The 17,590-nt window shown below is 27.7% G+C and overlaps 1 protein-coding gene across 1 annotated transcript; it reads left to right on the plus strand.

The window, feature by feature from the left end:
- Window positions 1-12,320: 12,320 nt before the first annotated feature.
- Window positions 12,321-17,255, plus strand: LOC107031722 (UDP-glucuronic acid decarboxylase 2-like). The gene is made up of 7 exons (XM_015233180.2): window positions 12,321-13,029; window positions 13,133-13,280; window positions 15,007-15,086; window positions 15,627-15,710; window positions 15,795-15,869; window positions 16,370-16,462; window positions 16,751-17,255. The coding sequence occupies exons 1-7, from the start codon at window positions 12,409-12,411 to the stop codon at window positions 16,970-16,972; spliced, it is 1,323 nt and encodes a 440-aa protein (XP_015088666.1). The 5' UTR covers window positions 12,321-12,408; the 3' UTR covers window positions 16,973-17,255.
- Window positions 17,256-17,590: the final 335 nt, after the last annotated feature.

Consider the following 17,590-nt stretch of genomic DNA (forward strand, 5'->3'; position numbering starts at 1 on the left):
TCTTATTATATGCTCCCTTCGTTCAAAAAATAATGACCTTATTTTTTTTTAATATGTTTGAAAAAGAAGACCCCTTTCCTTAAAGGATATTTTGGTACATTTGACATAACTTTAATTTAGAATCACAAGATTAAAAAGTCTTCTTTCTTTTCTTAGACTTCGTTCAAAATTAAATTAGATAATCCTTTTTAAAACAGAGAAAGTAATATTATTGAGAGGAAATGATCTTTCGGACATTTATAAATTGAATAGTTAAATTTTGATTGTCAATTTTTTTATACATGAAGATGAAGATTTCTTTACGTAAAAAGGAAGATCTTTCGTAAAAAAAATATAATACTTTATAAAAAATAATGTAAATGACCTATAAATTTTATTTTTTTTTATTAATGCTCGAGAAGAGTCACTAGCAAAATCAAGTTTGAAATTCCACCAATTATAATGTATTAACATAATGTAATTTTATAACGAATAACACCCAGCTAATTATCTTTTTAGCTTACGATTTCGAATTACATCAATTTTGTCAAGTTTGAAAGGGTCTTTAGTCTTGTTACTCACATGCTGCTCTAGTCAATGGAAGACCGGGAACACGCACATTTCTCTCCCTTGATGATTCGAATTCATAATTTTAGGCCGATTCTTAATCAATAGCTATATATATTGATTCGAGATGACAACAAATATACCACGATGAGAGTTAGTAATTGAAAAAAAGATTAAAAAAAAAATTCATTTTTCTCTTTTCAATTGTTCCTCATTGACCTCAAATGATCTTTGAACCGTTCAAAAAAACATAATCAAATTCAAAACAAACACAACCATATAAAAATAAATATAAGCAAGAGAAGCAAAGCAAAGTTTCTTTCCCATGTGAAGAGTTTCGTAGAACGTGCATAGTTCCCACTCCCCACCAACAAACACGCCATATATAAATTCATTATATTATTTCTTCCGTCTATTTTTAATTATCGTAATTTTCTTTTTTAAAGTTAAATTATAAGAATTCTGATTAATATTTTATAATTATCATATTAAAATGTAAAATATTACAATTTATAGTACTTTTCGTATAATTTTTAATATCTAAATTTTTTATTTTAAATATCAGATTAATGTAATCTAATTTAATAACAATTAATTTTTTAAAGGAGAAAGGAAAAGGATTCTCTAATGTTATTCTCTTATCCATTTGTGATTATAAAATGTCAAAAATTCATTATTAAAGGCTTGAGTTATAGAAAATATGATATTTCCTTTTCTCTCAATTTATGTGGGAGGTTTCAAATTTTGAGATTCAAATAAATTTATATTTGATCGTAAATTTTTTATATATATTTTAAATATTTTGAATTGTCAATTATTGTGACTTATAATATCATTTTATGTAGTTTACAAGTATCCAAATTTCATTTCAAATAATTTAAAGATTTCATATGCAAATTTTCGATCAAACTTAAACTGTTTGGCTCTTAAAGAAAAGTATCACATAAATCGATACACGGAAAGTATGCCATATGTACGTGTATTTAAGGGTGTATTGAACATGAAATCAAGAAGGTTAATGTAATGTTTTTTGCACATAAATAGATTAAACTTTGTCAAGATTTTCCTGAATGTTTTTATAACTAGAAATAGAGAAGGACCACATCTTTACTTATAAAAGTGGAGTATATACTTATGTGATATATACATATATGTAATGTCATGTAAAGTGAGTGTTGAATCGGGCCGGGAAGAGGAAGGTGATCCCCCGACACTGAAAATCAAAATCTTAGAAAGAAGTTGAAAACACAAAAGCTATCTCAAATTTGAAGTTTTGATGATTGAAAAATATTATATGGGAAACAATTTTCTGATAGGTTTCAAATGAAGAATTGATAGTGATTGTCCAACGACTATTATAAAATCAAGCCCTTATTATATCTGACGTAAGAACTGGATTACATATGTATAATTGCACGAAGTAAAGAAAGTAGATCCAGCGTGGAGAAACTTCACGTACAGAATTGAATTTACTGATAAATGTACGAATCAAGAACAAAAACTGAAAATAAAACGATCTTTAAAAGAAAAAAAAGAAAACTTCACGCGAAAATCAAATTAAATATAAAAATTAAGAAATCACCTAAAACAATTATTATAGTGAAAGTAAATGATTGTTGAATAAACTATATATTATATATAATATAATATGGTTGGTTGGGTGCATAATATGTTTGACTTTTTCAAGGAAAAATCGAACGTTAGAATTACTCAATGCATTTTTCCTTCATATTAATTCCACCAAATGTTCACCTTTGAGTAGCTTTTGGTTTTCCAATTTGGGCGGCATTCACTAATTAACACCTAAATGCCACTTAATGTGCCGGATCGTTTTAAAATAAGTGTTATTTTAATTTATTATATAAAATTAATAAATATAAAATATAATTTATAAAAATTATTCTTATGCAATATATAAATTAAATTTTCTCTGTAAAATCCTGCGGATATCTACTTTAATGTTAAAGATATAACTGAATTTTTTTTTACAAATTATTGTCTTGAACTTTGAAAGCGATTACTATTTTTGGATGATTATTATGTATTGTTTCATAATTTATAGTATGGTATTATATTGTGTTGCTTTAATGAATACAATGTTTAGATAGATTGAGTATTCTCTACTATTCTCTCTATTTAAAAAAGAATGACATCATTTCCTTTTTAGTCTGCTTCAATAAAAATGATTTTTTTTGGTAACATTTTAATTTCAGCTTTCCAAGTGACATATTTAAAACAACAAGATCAAATGATAATTTTGTACATTTAACCTAACTTTAATTTAGGACTACAAGATGCACAAGTCTTCTTTATACTCTTAAATTTCGTGTCAAGTCAAACCAGATCAATTTTGTGAAAGGAGGGAGTATTACATAATGCCACACATTTATAATTTAAATGATAACGTACAAGACAAGTAAGATACATGTAAGATAGATCTATTATAAGAAAAAACTTATTACTAAGTAATAAGTAAAGATAAAATAATAAGAAAATATATATTAAGATAACTATGCGATTACATCAAATCGATTATTATTTTTTATCGTTATTTGATGATAAATTTAAATAGTATAATACAATAAAATTTAAATAGTAATTAAAATAAATATTATATTTAAATCAGTAATATAACAGATACCAACCATCCAATTAGTCACACATTATTTAATTTCTTTAAAAAATGCAATTTAGTTAAAACCTACTTTTAAGTATTCTTATTTGGTCAAACTGATCTCTTTACAACTGTTGAATGTTTCTTCCATTATTATGTTATTATTATTCATATATATTATTTTTGGAAAATGAGAAAGAGTGGAAAAAAAGGATCACTTTTTGGAAAACTTTCTTTATTATTATTATTATTATTATTATTATTATTATTATTATTATTATTATTATCTTCCTTGATCTATTTACAACTTGGTATAAACCAAATTACTACTATATATCTCATGAGTAAATAATTAATTAATGTTGATAACTAGTGTACATATACTACATAATTAGATTTTAGTACAAAAATTACACCTAAATATGAGTAAGTACAATGTAGTAGGAGTCGGTAAAAAAATCTTGAAATCCTATATATTAAATACTGATTGTGTTTTATATTTCGTTGATTTATGTTGACTTGACATTTTTATTTAAAAGATAATATATATTAGAGATTTATTTTATGAAATTAATCTTATTAGTTATTCTAAAAATCTATATTTGATCACTAATATTGTATGCAATTATTAAATGATAGAATAGTACAAAAAAAAATCGTTTTGCTATGTTAAAATAAAATTTTTGTTTAAAAAATATAAGTTTCATGTTATTAATATTTGATGAACTTTCTTTATTTGACAGATTCTAATTGTCTTCATTGTCTATAATTTGGTATAAACCTAAATTACTAAAAGTACATCACAAATTAATGTTGATAATAGGTGTGCATGTACCTAGTTAGTAGTTAATACCAAAATTTCTCCTAACTATGAACTAGTACCCATGATTTCCTTTTTAATTTTAAAATCCCTATTTTTCGAATGTAAATTTTGACTAATATTTTTAGATATATTTTTTCATTATATTAATCTGATCAAAGAAGAAAATCATACCCATTGAATACACAGTGTCCCCTTAAGAAAATTATTCCTCTCAAGAATCCGAGGTTAATGAATATATCCTCCAAGGATAGAATGATCTTATCCACCTGTGTATCGATACCTATACCCACGGTGTGAAGAACCATCAACGACAATAAAGTATACTTAGAATACAAGATTTAGGAGTTGGAGAAAAATTCCAGAAAATTGGTTGTTACAAATTGAGAGGAAATCCATATATTTATAGACAAAAAAGTATAGTGTGAACAAATGTTTGTCGTGCCTTATCAGAAATGTCATAACCCTTTGAAAAGTTACAATCCTTCAAAAAGGTCAAAACGTTTCATAAAAGTCATAACTTTTATTTAAATCACATTTTTTCGTAAAAGTCGCAACTCTTCATTTTCCATTCATACCTTTTTAATCCCAACATAAAATTTATAGATTTTTCATATAGTTCAAACATCTAAATTTTAAATTAAAATATTACTTTAGTCTAATTCAATTTAACTAAAAGTTAATGAAATTAACCTGCGTGCCGCAAAATATGACAAGTAAAAAAGAAAGAGTATCTAACGCTAGAGGAGTAGGTCAAAAAAAATTTGAAGTCCCCTTAAATAATCTTGTGTATGTTATACTATTTTCTTCGTTTCAATTTATTTGTTATTTATACAAATTTTAAAAAGTGATTTTTAAAAAATTTATAGTTCTAAACATGTCACGTAAAAATTAAAAAATAAAAAATTATTATACTAAAAAGGGAAATAAACTTTCGTTTTAAAAAGAAATAGACTATAAAAAAATTAGGATAAACAAATAGAATCGAAAAAGTCATATATGCAAAAACTAATTCTTTCGTTGCCCAAATTAAATAGTTTTAAGTTATATGTTATAGTATATAACACAACCTTCCCCAGCTCAAACCATGAATACATTTGTAACGAGTACAAAATATATTATTTTTTAATGTTTCTACATAAGATAATGAAATTAACAAATATAAATAACTTCTCTATGACATAAGAGAATATAAGAAAAATATACTCTCTTAAATATGTTTATTTTTTATGTACATAGGAGAGAATTTGAGGGTGAAGCATGTACCTTTTTATCGATTTCACTATCTTAACAAAGGTATTTTTGGAAAATAAAATTTTAAAAATTTAATTTAATTAGTATACAATTTTTTTTTTTGAAATTATGAGACTCGCTTTAGCCATGCCTTTTTAATTTTAAATTCATATCCTTTAGTTATAACTTCTTATTTTAAAATTAAAAAAACACGGAGTATGAAAGTAAGAACGGTTACAAGCTTTGGTAATAACTTTACGACTTTACAATCTTTCATAAATGTTAGTACAATCTTTTATAAAATTTACAACTTTTCATTAAAATCACAACTCTTCATAATAATCGCAACTCATTATTTTTCATTTATACCTTTTAAAATCCAACATAAATTTTTTGAAATTTTTCGTATAATTTTCAAACGATTAAATTATTTTAATCAATTTAACTTAAAAAGTTAATGAAATTAACTCCCGTGACGCGAAATGTGACTAGTAAAAAAGGAAGAGCATCTAACGTAGGCGGAGTAGGTAAAAAAATTGTTAAAAGTCCCCTTACATATTCTTGTGTAAGTACTATATATTTCCTTTATTTTAATTTATTTGTTATCTGATACGAATTTAAGAAAATAAACTTTTCTAAATTTTTTTGATTTTAAATATGTCACGTGAAAAGTAAAAAATAAAAATTATTATATATAAAGGAAAACAAATGTCTTTACTTTTTTTTAAAAAAAAGACTAAAAAGAAATTAGGATAAACAAATAGAATCAGATGAGTTTAAAAAAATATATATATATAAAAGGGAAATAAACCTCTTTATTTTTTTTTAAAAAAAATTAAGACAAACAAATAGAATCGAATGAGTTTAAAAATATATATATGTATATAAAGTTTATGGCATTCAAAAACTAATTCTTTTAGTTACCCAAATTAAATAGTTTAGGTTATATGGAGTAGTATATAACACAACCGTCCCCAGCTCAAACTACATTTGTAATGAGTGCAAAAGATATTATTTTTAAATGTTTCTACATAAGATAATGAAATTAACAAATATAAATAACTTCTCTACGCCATAAGAGAATACAAGAAAATCAAAACATAATTAAAAAAATATATATTCTCTTAAATATGTTTATTTTTATGTACATAGGAGAGAATTCGAGGCTGAATCATGTAGCTCTTTATCGATGTCCCTATTTTAACAAAGGGACTTTGGAAAAAAAATAATTAAAATTTAATTAGTGTATAATTTTTTTAAAAAATTACGAGGCTCGCTTTAGCCATGCCTTTTTATTTTAAATCCATATCCTTTGGTTATAACTATTTTGAAATTAAAAAGCACGAAATATAAAAGTAGGAAACATTATTAGATCTATTGAGCGTTACGTTAGATTAGGGTTGATAATTTGCTTAAATATGTGATATAACTTACAAGTAACTACATAGTGTGGTTATAATTAGTGATTAGTAAGAGACGATGAACTTTGTGGGAAGAAATAAAATTGAAGAAACTAATTACCAAAGTATAGGGAGTGAATATGTTAAAAGAAATATATTATGCTTAGTTACATTAAAGATATTTTTGAGTACCACAAGTGAAATAATTAGGTACCACTGTTGTATACGATTGTTGAAATATAATCAAATAAACTATAAAAATATACTTAAATACATAATTTATTTGTTATATTTTTCAAGAAAAATTATAAAAATTTCAATTTTCTTCACTCACTTTCCTATTTTCAGATACATCACTCCTATGTGATGTATCGGGATATATGTGTCTTGTATCAACGAAGATCAAAGGTAATATATCGAGATGCGATGTATCGGGACGTTGAGTGATGTTTCAGGACACGTGTGTCTTGTATAAACAAAGTAATGTATCAGAACGCGATGTATCGAGGACATTGAAGGATGTCTCCAAAAATCTTAAATTTACAATTTTTGTAATTTTAAAAAAAAGGGTAAGATTATAATGTAATTAGCTATTAACACTATTAAATTTGTGTAATTTTTATTAAATTATTTTTCATAATTGAGGTCGTGTTGATAATACTATTGTTAAGAATTTAACATAAATTAGAAGCAAAAATAATTTTAAAAAAAGTTATAGCAAAAAAATCAATCGTTCACACGAAGAAAGGTTAAAATATTTTTCAAGTATTGGTTTCGTGTCTCTCTTATTATAAAGTAAAAACAAAAAGATTTTCTTAATTAATGGACACTTTTCAAAATTTGAGGAATATTCTTTTTTAAATATTTTTTATTTTTCTAACAGAAGTGAGTATTATTTAGTACAATTCTATGAACAAATATATATCTTTTATAGGTAAACATTAAAATCACTAATTTGGATATAGTATAAATTGATTTAAAGTTAAAATTTATTGTATTTGTAATTTAAATATTAAAACTTGTACTTCTATTCATATAAACATGAATATCTTTAGTTAGGGATATAAAAATTATAAAAATTTCATTAAATACAGTTATGCAAAGTTTTATACCAGAAATATATTTTTAATAGAAATATGGATAGGTAGAGTAGGGAGTAAATTAGCTAGACTTAGGTAATTACTTTTCAATTAATATGATTTTTAAATATATTTTTTTTTGCAAAATTTAAAATTATAGATCAAGTTTTTATTAAAAATTAGGATCATAATTTAAAACTAAAATTCTGTTTTTAAGTGAATTTAAAATGTGAAATCAAAATTTCAAGTTATAATTTAATTGTTAAAAATATCATAAGCAAACACAAATTTCAAATCTAAACTTGAAATGCCATAGATTTTGTGTCCTTGCAAATCCATTTTTTCCAACAACTAATTGTAGCTATAATAATCCTAACTAGTAAGATTATGAAGAATATCATACTCTAATATTCTCTCCATTGCAAAATAATTAAATTGTTAAGATGCTTCATATCTTTTTTTTAAAAAAATTATGACATAAATTAGATATTATTTTTCATTTTTATCCGTATTAATTATTGTCAAATATATCTTTAAAATAACTAAATATTAATAATTCAAAGTTGTTGAAGAAGAAGGAAACAGACGATTGAAACATGTCAAAGGAACAGGTTCAACGTAGTTGACTGACCTATGTGCAGCAAGTGTTGATAAAGAAGGAAGAGAAAGATGCAGAAGACAACAACATTGTTGATAACAAGGAGGAGGATTGTCCAAACCTTATAAGGAGTCCACCCATTTCATTAACCATCGATGTGGGACTTTTGTCATTCTTTAACATCCCACCTCACGTCCAGTGCTTAGCATCTGGTGCGTGGACAACTTTGATTTTGGGGGTCCCAATATCGGGTGAAACGGACCGTGCTCTGATACCATGTGAAATTAGGTCTTCGGCCTAACTCACACCCCAAAAGGTAACTCAAAGGGAGGAAGATTGTTCAAGCCTTATAGGAAGTCCACCCATCTCATTAACAACCGATGCGGGACTTTTGTCATTCTTTATCAAAAGCAATTAAAGTTTCTTGAACTCATCAGATGGTAAATGCAAATGAAGGGTAAAATTTGAAGAATATTCTAAAAGTATATTTTTGAATATCAAACAATTATGTTGATTTGAAATATGAAAATGTTTCAAAAATTCAATTATTTTGAAATAAAAGAAGTATTATCAATTAGCTAAGGCACAGAATGTCTTGATGTCTTTCTATGGAGAAACTTATAATAAATATAACACATTTCAAAATTGTGTTAGCGCAACTGATATTCATCTAAAAATATATGTTTATAATATGTTATTGTATTGATCATATCAAATCATATCTTATGTATAATTATTTTGTTATATCGTTATCTTAGATGTTTTGTACTTAATACGAATTTATGCATCTATGAAATGTATCAAATAAATAAAAAAATGATTAAGATATGATTTGAAGCAAATAAATAAAGATTGGAGAATAGCTGAGCTCATATATAACTAATTTTAGTTGAATTTAAATATTCTTAAATATTTTTTTTTCAATAATTTACTTTTTCAAGAATTACTTGTAAGTCTAATGTCAACTAATAAATTTTTTTTCACTGTATGATATTTATATTAGGGACCCGACTATTTCAATATAAATAATATCATGCTACTCTATTTAGTCAGCTAACAAATAGCCAAGTCTTTAATGGAAAAACATATAATAATAAAAATGTTGCATTTCAGACTTGTGTAGTTGCCATTTTAATAAACTCAATTGGGTCTTCAATAATATATCCTCTAGTATTAAAATAATAATAATAAAAATGTGTAGTAAATGGAGCCTTGACTTAATAAGTATTTTCACATGTTATTATAATGTTGGATTATTTTGAAACATAAAATTGTGGGAACAAAGTACATGTGTATTTTATTTTTTTATTTGAAATTAGTTGACCTAAAACCTTTTAAAAAAAAAAAAACAAAATGGCCCACAATAACAAATGAAATTCCTACACATTCAATTTAATACAAAGACTATTCTTTACATTTCTTAATTAAAAAATTTTAGAAAGTCATATTCATATACATTCGCTGTAAATTGGCTGGAACCTTAATGTAATCACGTTACTACTAATTACTTTGATAACAAAATTATAATTAAACTAGTAATTAATTAGTAGTATATTTATTTATTACATTTATTTATGTAATTACCAATTCATCCTTCTCTTTCAACTTTTTTTTCTTTTTATTTTTCACTCGGTGTCCTGAATTCACATTAAAATCCGACTATTCCGGATTTATATTGTGTAGTCACTATTTGGGGGTGGAGAGGGTGGGGGGAGGGAATGTTCCCTATCAAAGATTTTTCCATGCTCGATATCCAGAACCACATTAGAATCTGACTATTCTGAATCATCGCAGCGTAGCCCACTAGGGAAGCGCTCCCTATCAAAGATTTTTCCTTACTCAATATCCAAAATTTATATTGAAGTCCGACTATTCTGAATCCGCGCTATGTAGGTACTCAATTTTCGAACCTGAAACTTTTGATTACACTTTCCACTTTGAAACTTGATTCCTCCTCCCTTTTTTTAACTAAACATTCATCTCATTTTTTTTTTTAAATAAGGTACCAATAGTTGTGATTGCATACACCAAATTGGTTGATTAAGAAAAAAAAAATTGAAATATATAATTGTTTGTTTGGTGAGATTGGTTTCCTAGAAACTAATAATGCCAAGCCACCCTTTTAACAAACTTGTGTTGAATACTTATAAGACTTTTTAGAATTAATAATCAATCACACGTTTTTTAAAAATATTAACTTAAAAAACGTACTTTTATTTCTTAACAAAATTCATCGATCAAACGTCATGTTCGATAAAATTCGAAAATCTGATCCATCACCTAGGCCTTCTTTACATTTGCAAAATGTCAGCGTGTTTATCCCTAATAAAAATTGAATTTATATTTGAAATTGTGGATTAGAATGAAGAAAGAGAATATTTTTTATGTTAAATAACTTGCTAATGAACATAACAAGGGATAATAAATAAGAACAACATATTAATTAGCAGGTATTAAATCGAAGAAATTAAGTAAATCTTATAAAGTGATTCAGAAATACTGCAAATTTTTTAACAGTTAATTGAACAAACATGTGAAGACAAATGGTTTTACTTGCTCCTTTTTTATTTTTACCTGATATATTTTTTAAAAAAGAAATATTGATTAAGAATTTACTTCAGTAAAATTAGCTATTTTTTAGAAATCTGAATTTGACACTAATATTTATTTAGTTATATTTAATAGTAAAAACAATACAATAAACCTCTCCTAATTTGCTAGAACAAAAAAATAAATATAAAAACCAAATAAAAATGAAACTCAGAGAGTATTAAATAGTCGAAATCAGTCATGAAATTAACGTACTATAATAAAAATCTTTTGGTGGATCTATTCATAATTGAATGGAAATAAATTAATAAACATTAAGGATGCGTTTGGTATAAAAAAATACCATTTTCTTAAAAAGTTATAGAAGATTTTCACTTATTTTCTAGTATTTAAATGGTAAGTAAATATAACTTCAAAAGATATTTATTGTAATCTAGAAAAATATTATCAATTTAAGTGAATGGAAAATATTATTTTTTCTACTTCTATTGACACCTTATTTGTATAGTTGATGCCCTTTAAGTTTTATAATATTGTATTAATTAAATCCATCGTTATGTAACTATAAAAAGTCTCCTATTGTATCCTTTTCCCTACTTCTTAAATACAATAAAAAAAATTATAGCTTTATCATTCAAATTATTGATGTCTGAAATTATGTAACCAATAAAAAAAATATGATGTATCTGTTTGCAACAATTTTAAAGTGACAGAAAAGAAATTGCAATCATAATAAAATAAAAAAAAACATAACTTTATTGATAAAGATTGTGAGAGTGTAGATTTGATTAAACTCAAAGACAAGTCTTGAAGTACGTATTCTTCTACCTTCACAACTAGATTTAATTTATGAGAGAAATAGATGAAGGATAAATTTTGTCCCACTGGACGTGCCAATTTATTCGCGATAAATTTTAAACACGTGAAAAGAAAATCAACCATAAATAAAATTTTAAAAAACAAGAATATTTATTGATTAATCAATGCGAGTACAATTCTGTTCCTTCCTCGATTCTACTCTCCTTGAGATTTATTTTCTCGAACTAGCATGTTTTAGATTTGACCTCTATACTGAATATTTCATGAATTTGCGGAATGTTCGAAATGTCTTTTCAAGGAAATATAAATATCTACATTATCCAAACGTAATATAATTCCATTAAGACAATACAATATATTATGAAATAATACATCTAAATGATATATAAAATTTATTTTCTTTGCCCAATCAAACATAATTTTTTTTTTTTTTTTTTCATTACCAAACACAATCACACCCTAAGTACCACTTTAGTTAGTAATTAAGCAACCAACAATAACCTAATTAAAAACTACATTAATTAAAAAAAAGTCTATAAAGAGTTTAACTTCAACAATCACTCCACGCGCCGACCCATAAGTGTGAGTAAGAATTTCCGGCGAAAAATCCTCTTTCTTTAGCAGCCTCTCCTTCCTTTATATATATACATTCATTTTCCTAATTTTACACCAAAAAAATAAAATAAAAACTATCTTCTTTTCTCTCTCTTTTTCAACACAATTTTGAGAGGAAAAAAAATAAATAAATCATGACTTCCGAATTGATTTATCGTGGACCGGAATCAGTTCCGGTGACCGACGGTTACACTCCCAAACCACATAAACCATGGTTTACTGTAATTCGTCCCCTTCGTTACTTGCTCCGAGAACAGAGAATTGTTTTTCTATTCGCAGGCATTGCTATCGCTTCTCTAATTTTTGCTTTTTTACCGTCTTCTCGTTCCTCCGGAGGATCGAGCTACGCTAACACCGGGATCTACGATTCGTACTTACCGTCGGAGTCGACTGAGTCTCAGGTGGCTCACCGTATGATCTATCAGAATCGGGTCGGGTTCGGGTCGATTAATTCCGGTGGGAAGATCCCGTTGGGATTAAAGCGGAAGGTTTTGAGGATTGTGGTGACTGGTGGTGCTGGTTTTGTTGGTAGTCATTTAGTGGATCGTTTGATTGCTAGAGGTGATAGTGTGATCGTCGTTGATAATTTCTTCACCGGACGGAAAGAGAATGTTATGCATCATTTTGGTAACCCTAGGTTTGAGCTTATTAGACATGATGTTGTTGAGCCACTTTTGCTTGAAGTTGACCAGATCTATCATCTCGCTTGCCCTGCTTCTCCTGTTCATTACAAGCATAATCCCGTCAAAACTATTATATCCTTTTTTCTTTAGAATTATCATTAGTTTTGATTACGTGCATAAAATTATATTAAATATATTATTATCGTCGTTTCATCCTTGACGGATTAATTTTTACAAGACTAATGTAGTTGGTACTTTGAACATGCTGGGATTGGCTAAAAGAGTCGGTGCGAGGTTTTTGCTAACCAGCACTAGCGAAGTGTACGGTGATCCTTTAGAACATCCACAGAAGGAGACATACTGGGGCAATGTTAATCCTATTGGTAAGACTTTTTATTTTTTTTTCTATTTCCTATTTTTAGTTAATTTTTTTAAAATATCTCTTAATTTTAATTTCACATTATATGTTTATTAAAAACAACGCAAATAAATTGAAACGAAAGAATTAATTCACGTTAGCTATGGTCTTTTGATGGTTCATGGTAAAAATGTGGAGCCACGTGTTGAACGATGATGAGTGCTAATGACGTTTCTGTCCTTAGATCGGGTCGGGAAAATTATTTTAATTTAATTTTTTTTGTCAACGATGATACCGTGATTTGCGGGTCCGGCCGCTTCATTCACCTATCTTTATGTCTTTCATTTTAATTCAATTGGCGCGCCCTTTTCTATTCAATCTTTTCTCTCTCTTTTATTTTGTCCTTGAAAATTAAATTAGCTTAAGTAATTAATTTCTTGTCTTTTTCTCTTTTTCCTTTTGAGTCTTTTGATACTTTACGTTTCGATTTTTTGTTTGATTTTTTATTTTATTTTAAAAAATTATGATACATTTAAGATAATATGATATAAAAATATTTTAGTATATTTTACTCCTTTCGTATTATAACAATAGTTGTTCACTATACTATTTTGAAATGTTCAATAATACTTATTTGCTTTATTAAATATTCCCTTCGTTTAAAAAATAATTACCTCCTTTCCTTTTTAGTATAGTTCAAAAAGAATGATCTCTTTCTTTTTTGGTAATAAATTTCCACGTGGCATGTTTAAGGCCACAAGATTAAAGGACAATTTTATATATTTGACATAACTTTGATTAAGGATCACATGATCGAAAATCTTTTTTATTTTCTTAAACTCCGTGCTAAGTCAAACTAGGTCATTCAAATTAGAAACTAAGAGCCTGTTTGGTTCAGCTTAAAAGCTGGTCAAACTGACTTAAAAGCTGATTTTTGACTTATTTAGCTGTTTGGCAATACTCAAAATAACTTATTTTAAGTTAAAAAAAACTTATTTTAAGCCAAAAGTTAAAAGCTGGGGTAGGGGTGCTTTTTTTTTTTAACTTATAAGCTGTTTTAAGTTGACCACATTTTTATCTTTTTGCCCTTAATATTTTTATACAATCTCCAAATTACCCACATAACCCTAACATCTCTTTCTTCCATTTTTCCCTTTTCACGTTCGTCATAGCAACTTCAGCACTTTTATCCAAACGCATAACTGCTTATTTTAAAAATAAGTTTCAGCACTTTCAAACTTTCAAAAGTACTTTTTTTAAGCAGCTTTTATTAAGCCCATCCAAACGGGCCCTAAGTTTTATTCATATTTTCTTTAATAGACAAGTATTATTGATCATATTTTGGTTTAAGATCGTATAATTTAAAAAATTGCTTTATTTTGGTTGACTTAGTATTATAGTCAAAATGTGACAAATAAATTGAAAAATGGAGGAAGTTACCATGACAACAATATTATCAATGTGATTCCACAAATGGAGTCTTGTGAAGGTAGAGACTCTTTTCTATAACTTTGTAAAGCATTATAACAACAACCAGTGAAAGAAATATAATAGTGAAACAAATTGTGTTTAACTATGAAGAAAGAGAAATAAATATAGTTGGGTAGTAGTTGAATTATTATTGAATTTGTATAGAATATTGGATCTGAAATGTAACTTTAGTTTCCCGCAGACTAACGAAGATGGTCTGTTTTGCCTTTTGTCTATTTTAATGTAAATGGTGGGGTTAACTGACCAAGAAAGTAAAACAGGTGTCCGAAGTTGCTACGATGAGGGAAAACGAACAGCTGAAACATTGACGATGGATTATCACAGAGGTGCAGAAGTTGAGGTTTGTGTTTTTTTTTAACCCATAGTCCAGATTAATGTTTACTGTACTTGTTGATAATGTAGACTTCATAGATAATGTAATTGTAGCTCCTCTAGTACTCCATTGTCAAGAAACATAGGACATTTGTCACACCTAACGGTGTGGCCTACTGGTCAATGAAGCAGGATGAGAACCATGAGTTCTCGAGTTTAAATTCCAGGAGAGACAAAAACACAGGTGATATCTTACCATTTGTCCACTACTTGCGAGGTGACAGGTTTCTTGCGTAATTAGTCAAAGTGCGAGGAAAAATAAAATTAACAATCACTCTGGAGCCAACTGTTTTATTCCCTCTATTGCGCATGTACTTGATCATCGATAAATGTACTTTGTATCTAGTGTTGTTAAATATTGTACTATCGGTGTAGTTTAATCTATGATAGCAAGTTAGCTACCGTTTTTATCAGGTTACTAATTACTGTTTATCATAGATATGTACCTGAAATTACCTGTTAAGTAATTTGCTGGTAAAATTATGTCGATGTACCTATGTTGTTACAGGTGAGAATTGCTAGGATCTTTAACACTTATGGACCTCGTATGTGTATTGATGATGGTCGGGTTGTCAGCAACTTTGTCGCTCAGGTGACTCGATTATTTAAATCTAAACGTAAAGTTAATGGATTCTTAAACTAAGCAACAAAAAGCTTATATAAAATTTGTTTACAGGCTTTAAGGAAAGAGCCTTTGACAGTTTATGGTGATGGGAAACAAACAAGAAGTTTCCAATTTGTTTCAGATCTGGTACTTTTCTCTCTGTTCTTCGTTTTTTTAGCTTATTTTAATACGTTACCTTATTAGTTTTATATGCATTCTTTCGAAGTGGCTTTCAAATGTAAGATTCTTTAATAATTTGACTTGCCATCTAGCTTACAGTTTACAACATGATTAGAAAATAAATAAATTAATATCTAAAGTAGGGTCCCCCTACTCTGTTGCAAGGTAAAATATTGTAGTGTGGAAGCACATGCCATGTCTAAGTAGAAGCCAGATATCTGGGACCCGTATTTTTATTTCTATGTACTCCTTCTGTCCCAATTTACGAGATGTAGTTTGATTGGACACAGGAGTTTAAGAAATATGTGAAGACTTTGCAATGTTCCGAAGTTATGCTTAAAAAGACTGTTCCTTTGTGGAACTTTTATCAAGCAGTAAAACAGTAATAAAAGTATAAAAACCATGGTTTGTGACCTTGATATAACATAAGAAGGAATCTAAACTTGCTTTTTTTGGTTAATGTGAAGGTTGAAGGCTTAATGCGGTTGATGGAAGGAGAACATGTCGGACCCTTCAACCTCGGAAACCCTGGTGAATTCACAATGCTTGAACTTGCTAAGGTATGTAACGACACACTTCTAAACATCCAAATTGATGTTGTGTTTCTTTTGCATTAGCATTTTACAGTGTCGTCAAGCTACAAAATCAGATTTCCGAGGAAAGGATAGAATGTACACAGACAAAATCAGTTTCATACGGCTATCATTTTCAGTCTTAATTTAAGTTAGAAGTGTCTGAGCTTCATCATATGCACAGCTTCAGACATATGTCAAGTATTTCCAATGTGGGCTCTGTAAAACTTTTACCATTTTGTTGACACATTGCCGTCTTTTAATGAATGCCCACAGGTGGTCCAGGAAACCATTGACCCAAATGCACAGATTGTACACAAACCAAACACAGAAGATGACCCACACAAGCGAAAACCTGATATCTCAAAGGCTAAAGAGTTACTTGGTTGGGAACCGAAAGTGGCTCTTAGAAATGGTTTACCTATGATGGTTCAAGACTTCAGGCAACGTATTTTCGGTGATCACAAAGAAGAAAGTGCAAAGATCACCACAGCTTAATAGAAAAGGAAGTGTGTATGTTTGGCTATTTGTTAAACTTGGTAAGGGGTGAAATGCACGCGACGAAAAGATGACTCTCTTGTGTTGATGTAGTTTCAAGCAGAAGTGCAGGCAGCAGAAGACTGAGCTGAGCTCCCCATGTACTTGTTTTGAATAGTTGGTTCTTTGTCAATTTTGTAATTCTATTATTAGTATTATTATCCTTTTGTTAACAGTTGATGTAGTCGACCAACTTTCATTATTATCATAAGAATAAAACTGGTACGTATTTTCCCCGAACATATTTTGAAATCCCCATCTTGCTCACAGTGCAATATTTGTATGCGACTTCAATATATAATATATATAGGTATATATATACACACACTAGGCATATTACTTGTGCTTCGAACGGGATTGAACTCCTTTATTAAGCTTATTCAGTAATATTTGTATACATACTAAACATTGTCATAACATTTTATCTTAAGGCAAAGCATGCTTTCGAAATTTTAAAACACTAACATAAGCTTAAACTAATGATTGTTAAAAGACATATTAGGGTTGTAACAATGGAACGAAACAAAAAAGAAAAGACGACCCCATAATTTCTGAGATTTTAAAGAATAGATCATCTTA

Source organism: Solanum pennellii, chromosome 9 (genome assembly GCF_001406875.1).
Source record: "Solanum pennellii chromosome 9, SPENNV200".
Classification (NCBI taxonomy): Eukaryota; Viridiplantae; Streptophyta; class Magnoliopsida; order Solanales; family Solanaceae; genus Solanum; species Solanum pennellii.

What these genes read in the sequence shown, in the direction of transcription:
- LOC107031722 (XM_015233180.2), top strand. Translation starts at nt 12,409, where the DNA reads ATGACTTCCGAATTGATTTATCGTGGACCGGAATCAGTTCCGGTGACC. An exon ending in TCAGCAACTTTGTCGCTCAG is followed by an intron (nt 15,711 to 15,794) that starts GTGACTCGATTA and finishes ATTTGTTTACAG; the next exon opens with GCTTTAAGGAAAGAGCCTTT. An exon ending in CAATGCTTGAACTTGCTAAG is followed by an intron (nt 16,463 to 16,750) that starts GTATGTAACGAC and finishes GAATGCCCACAG; the next exon opens with GTGGTCCAGGAAACCATTGA.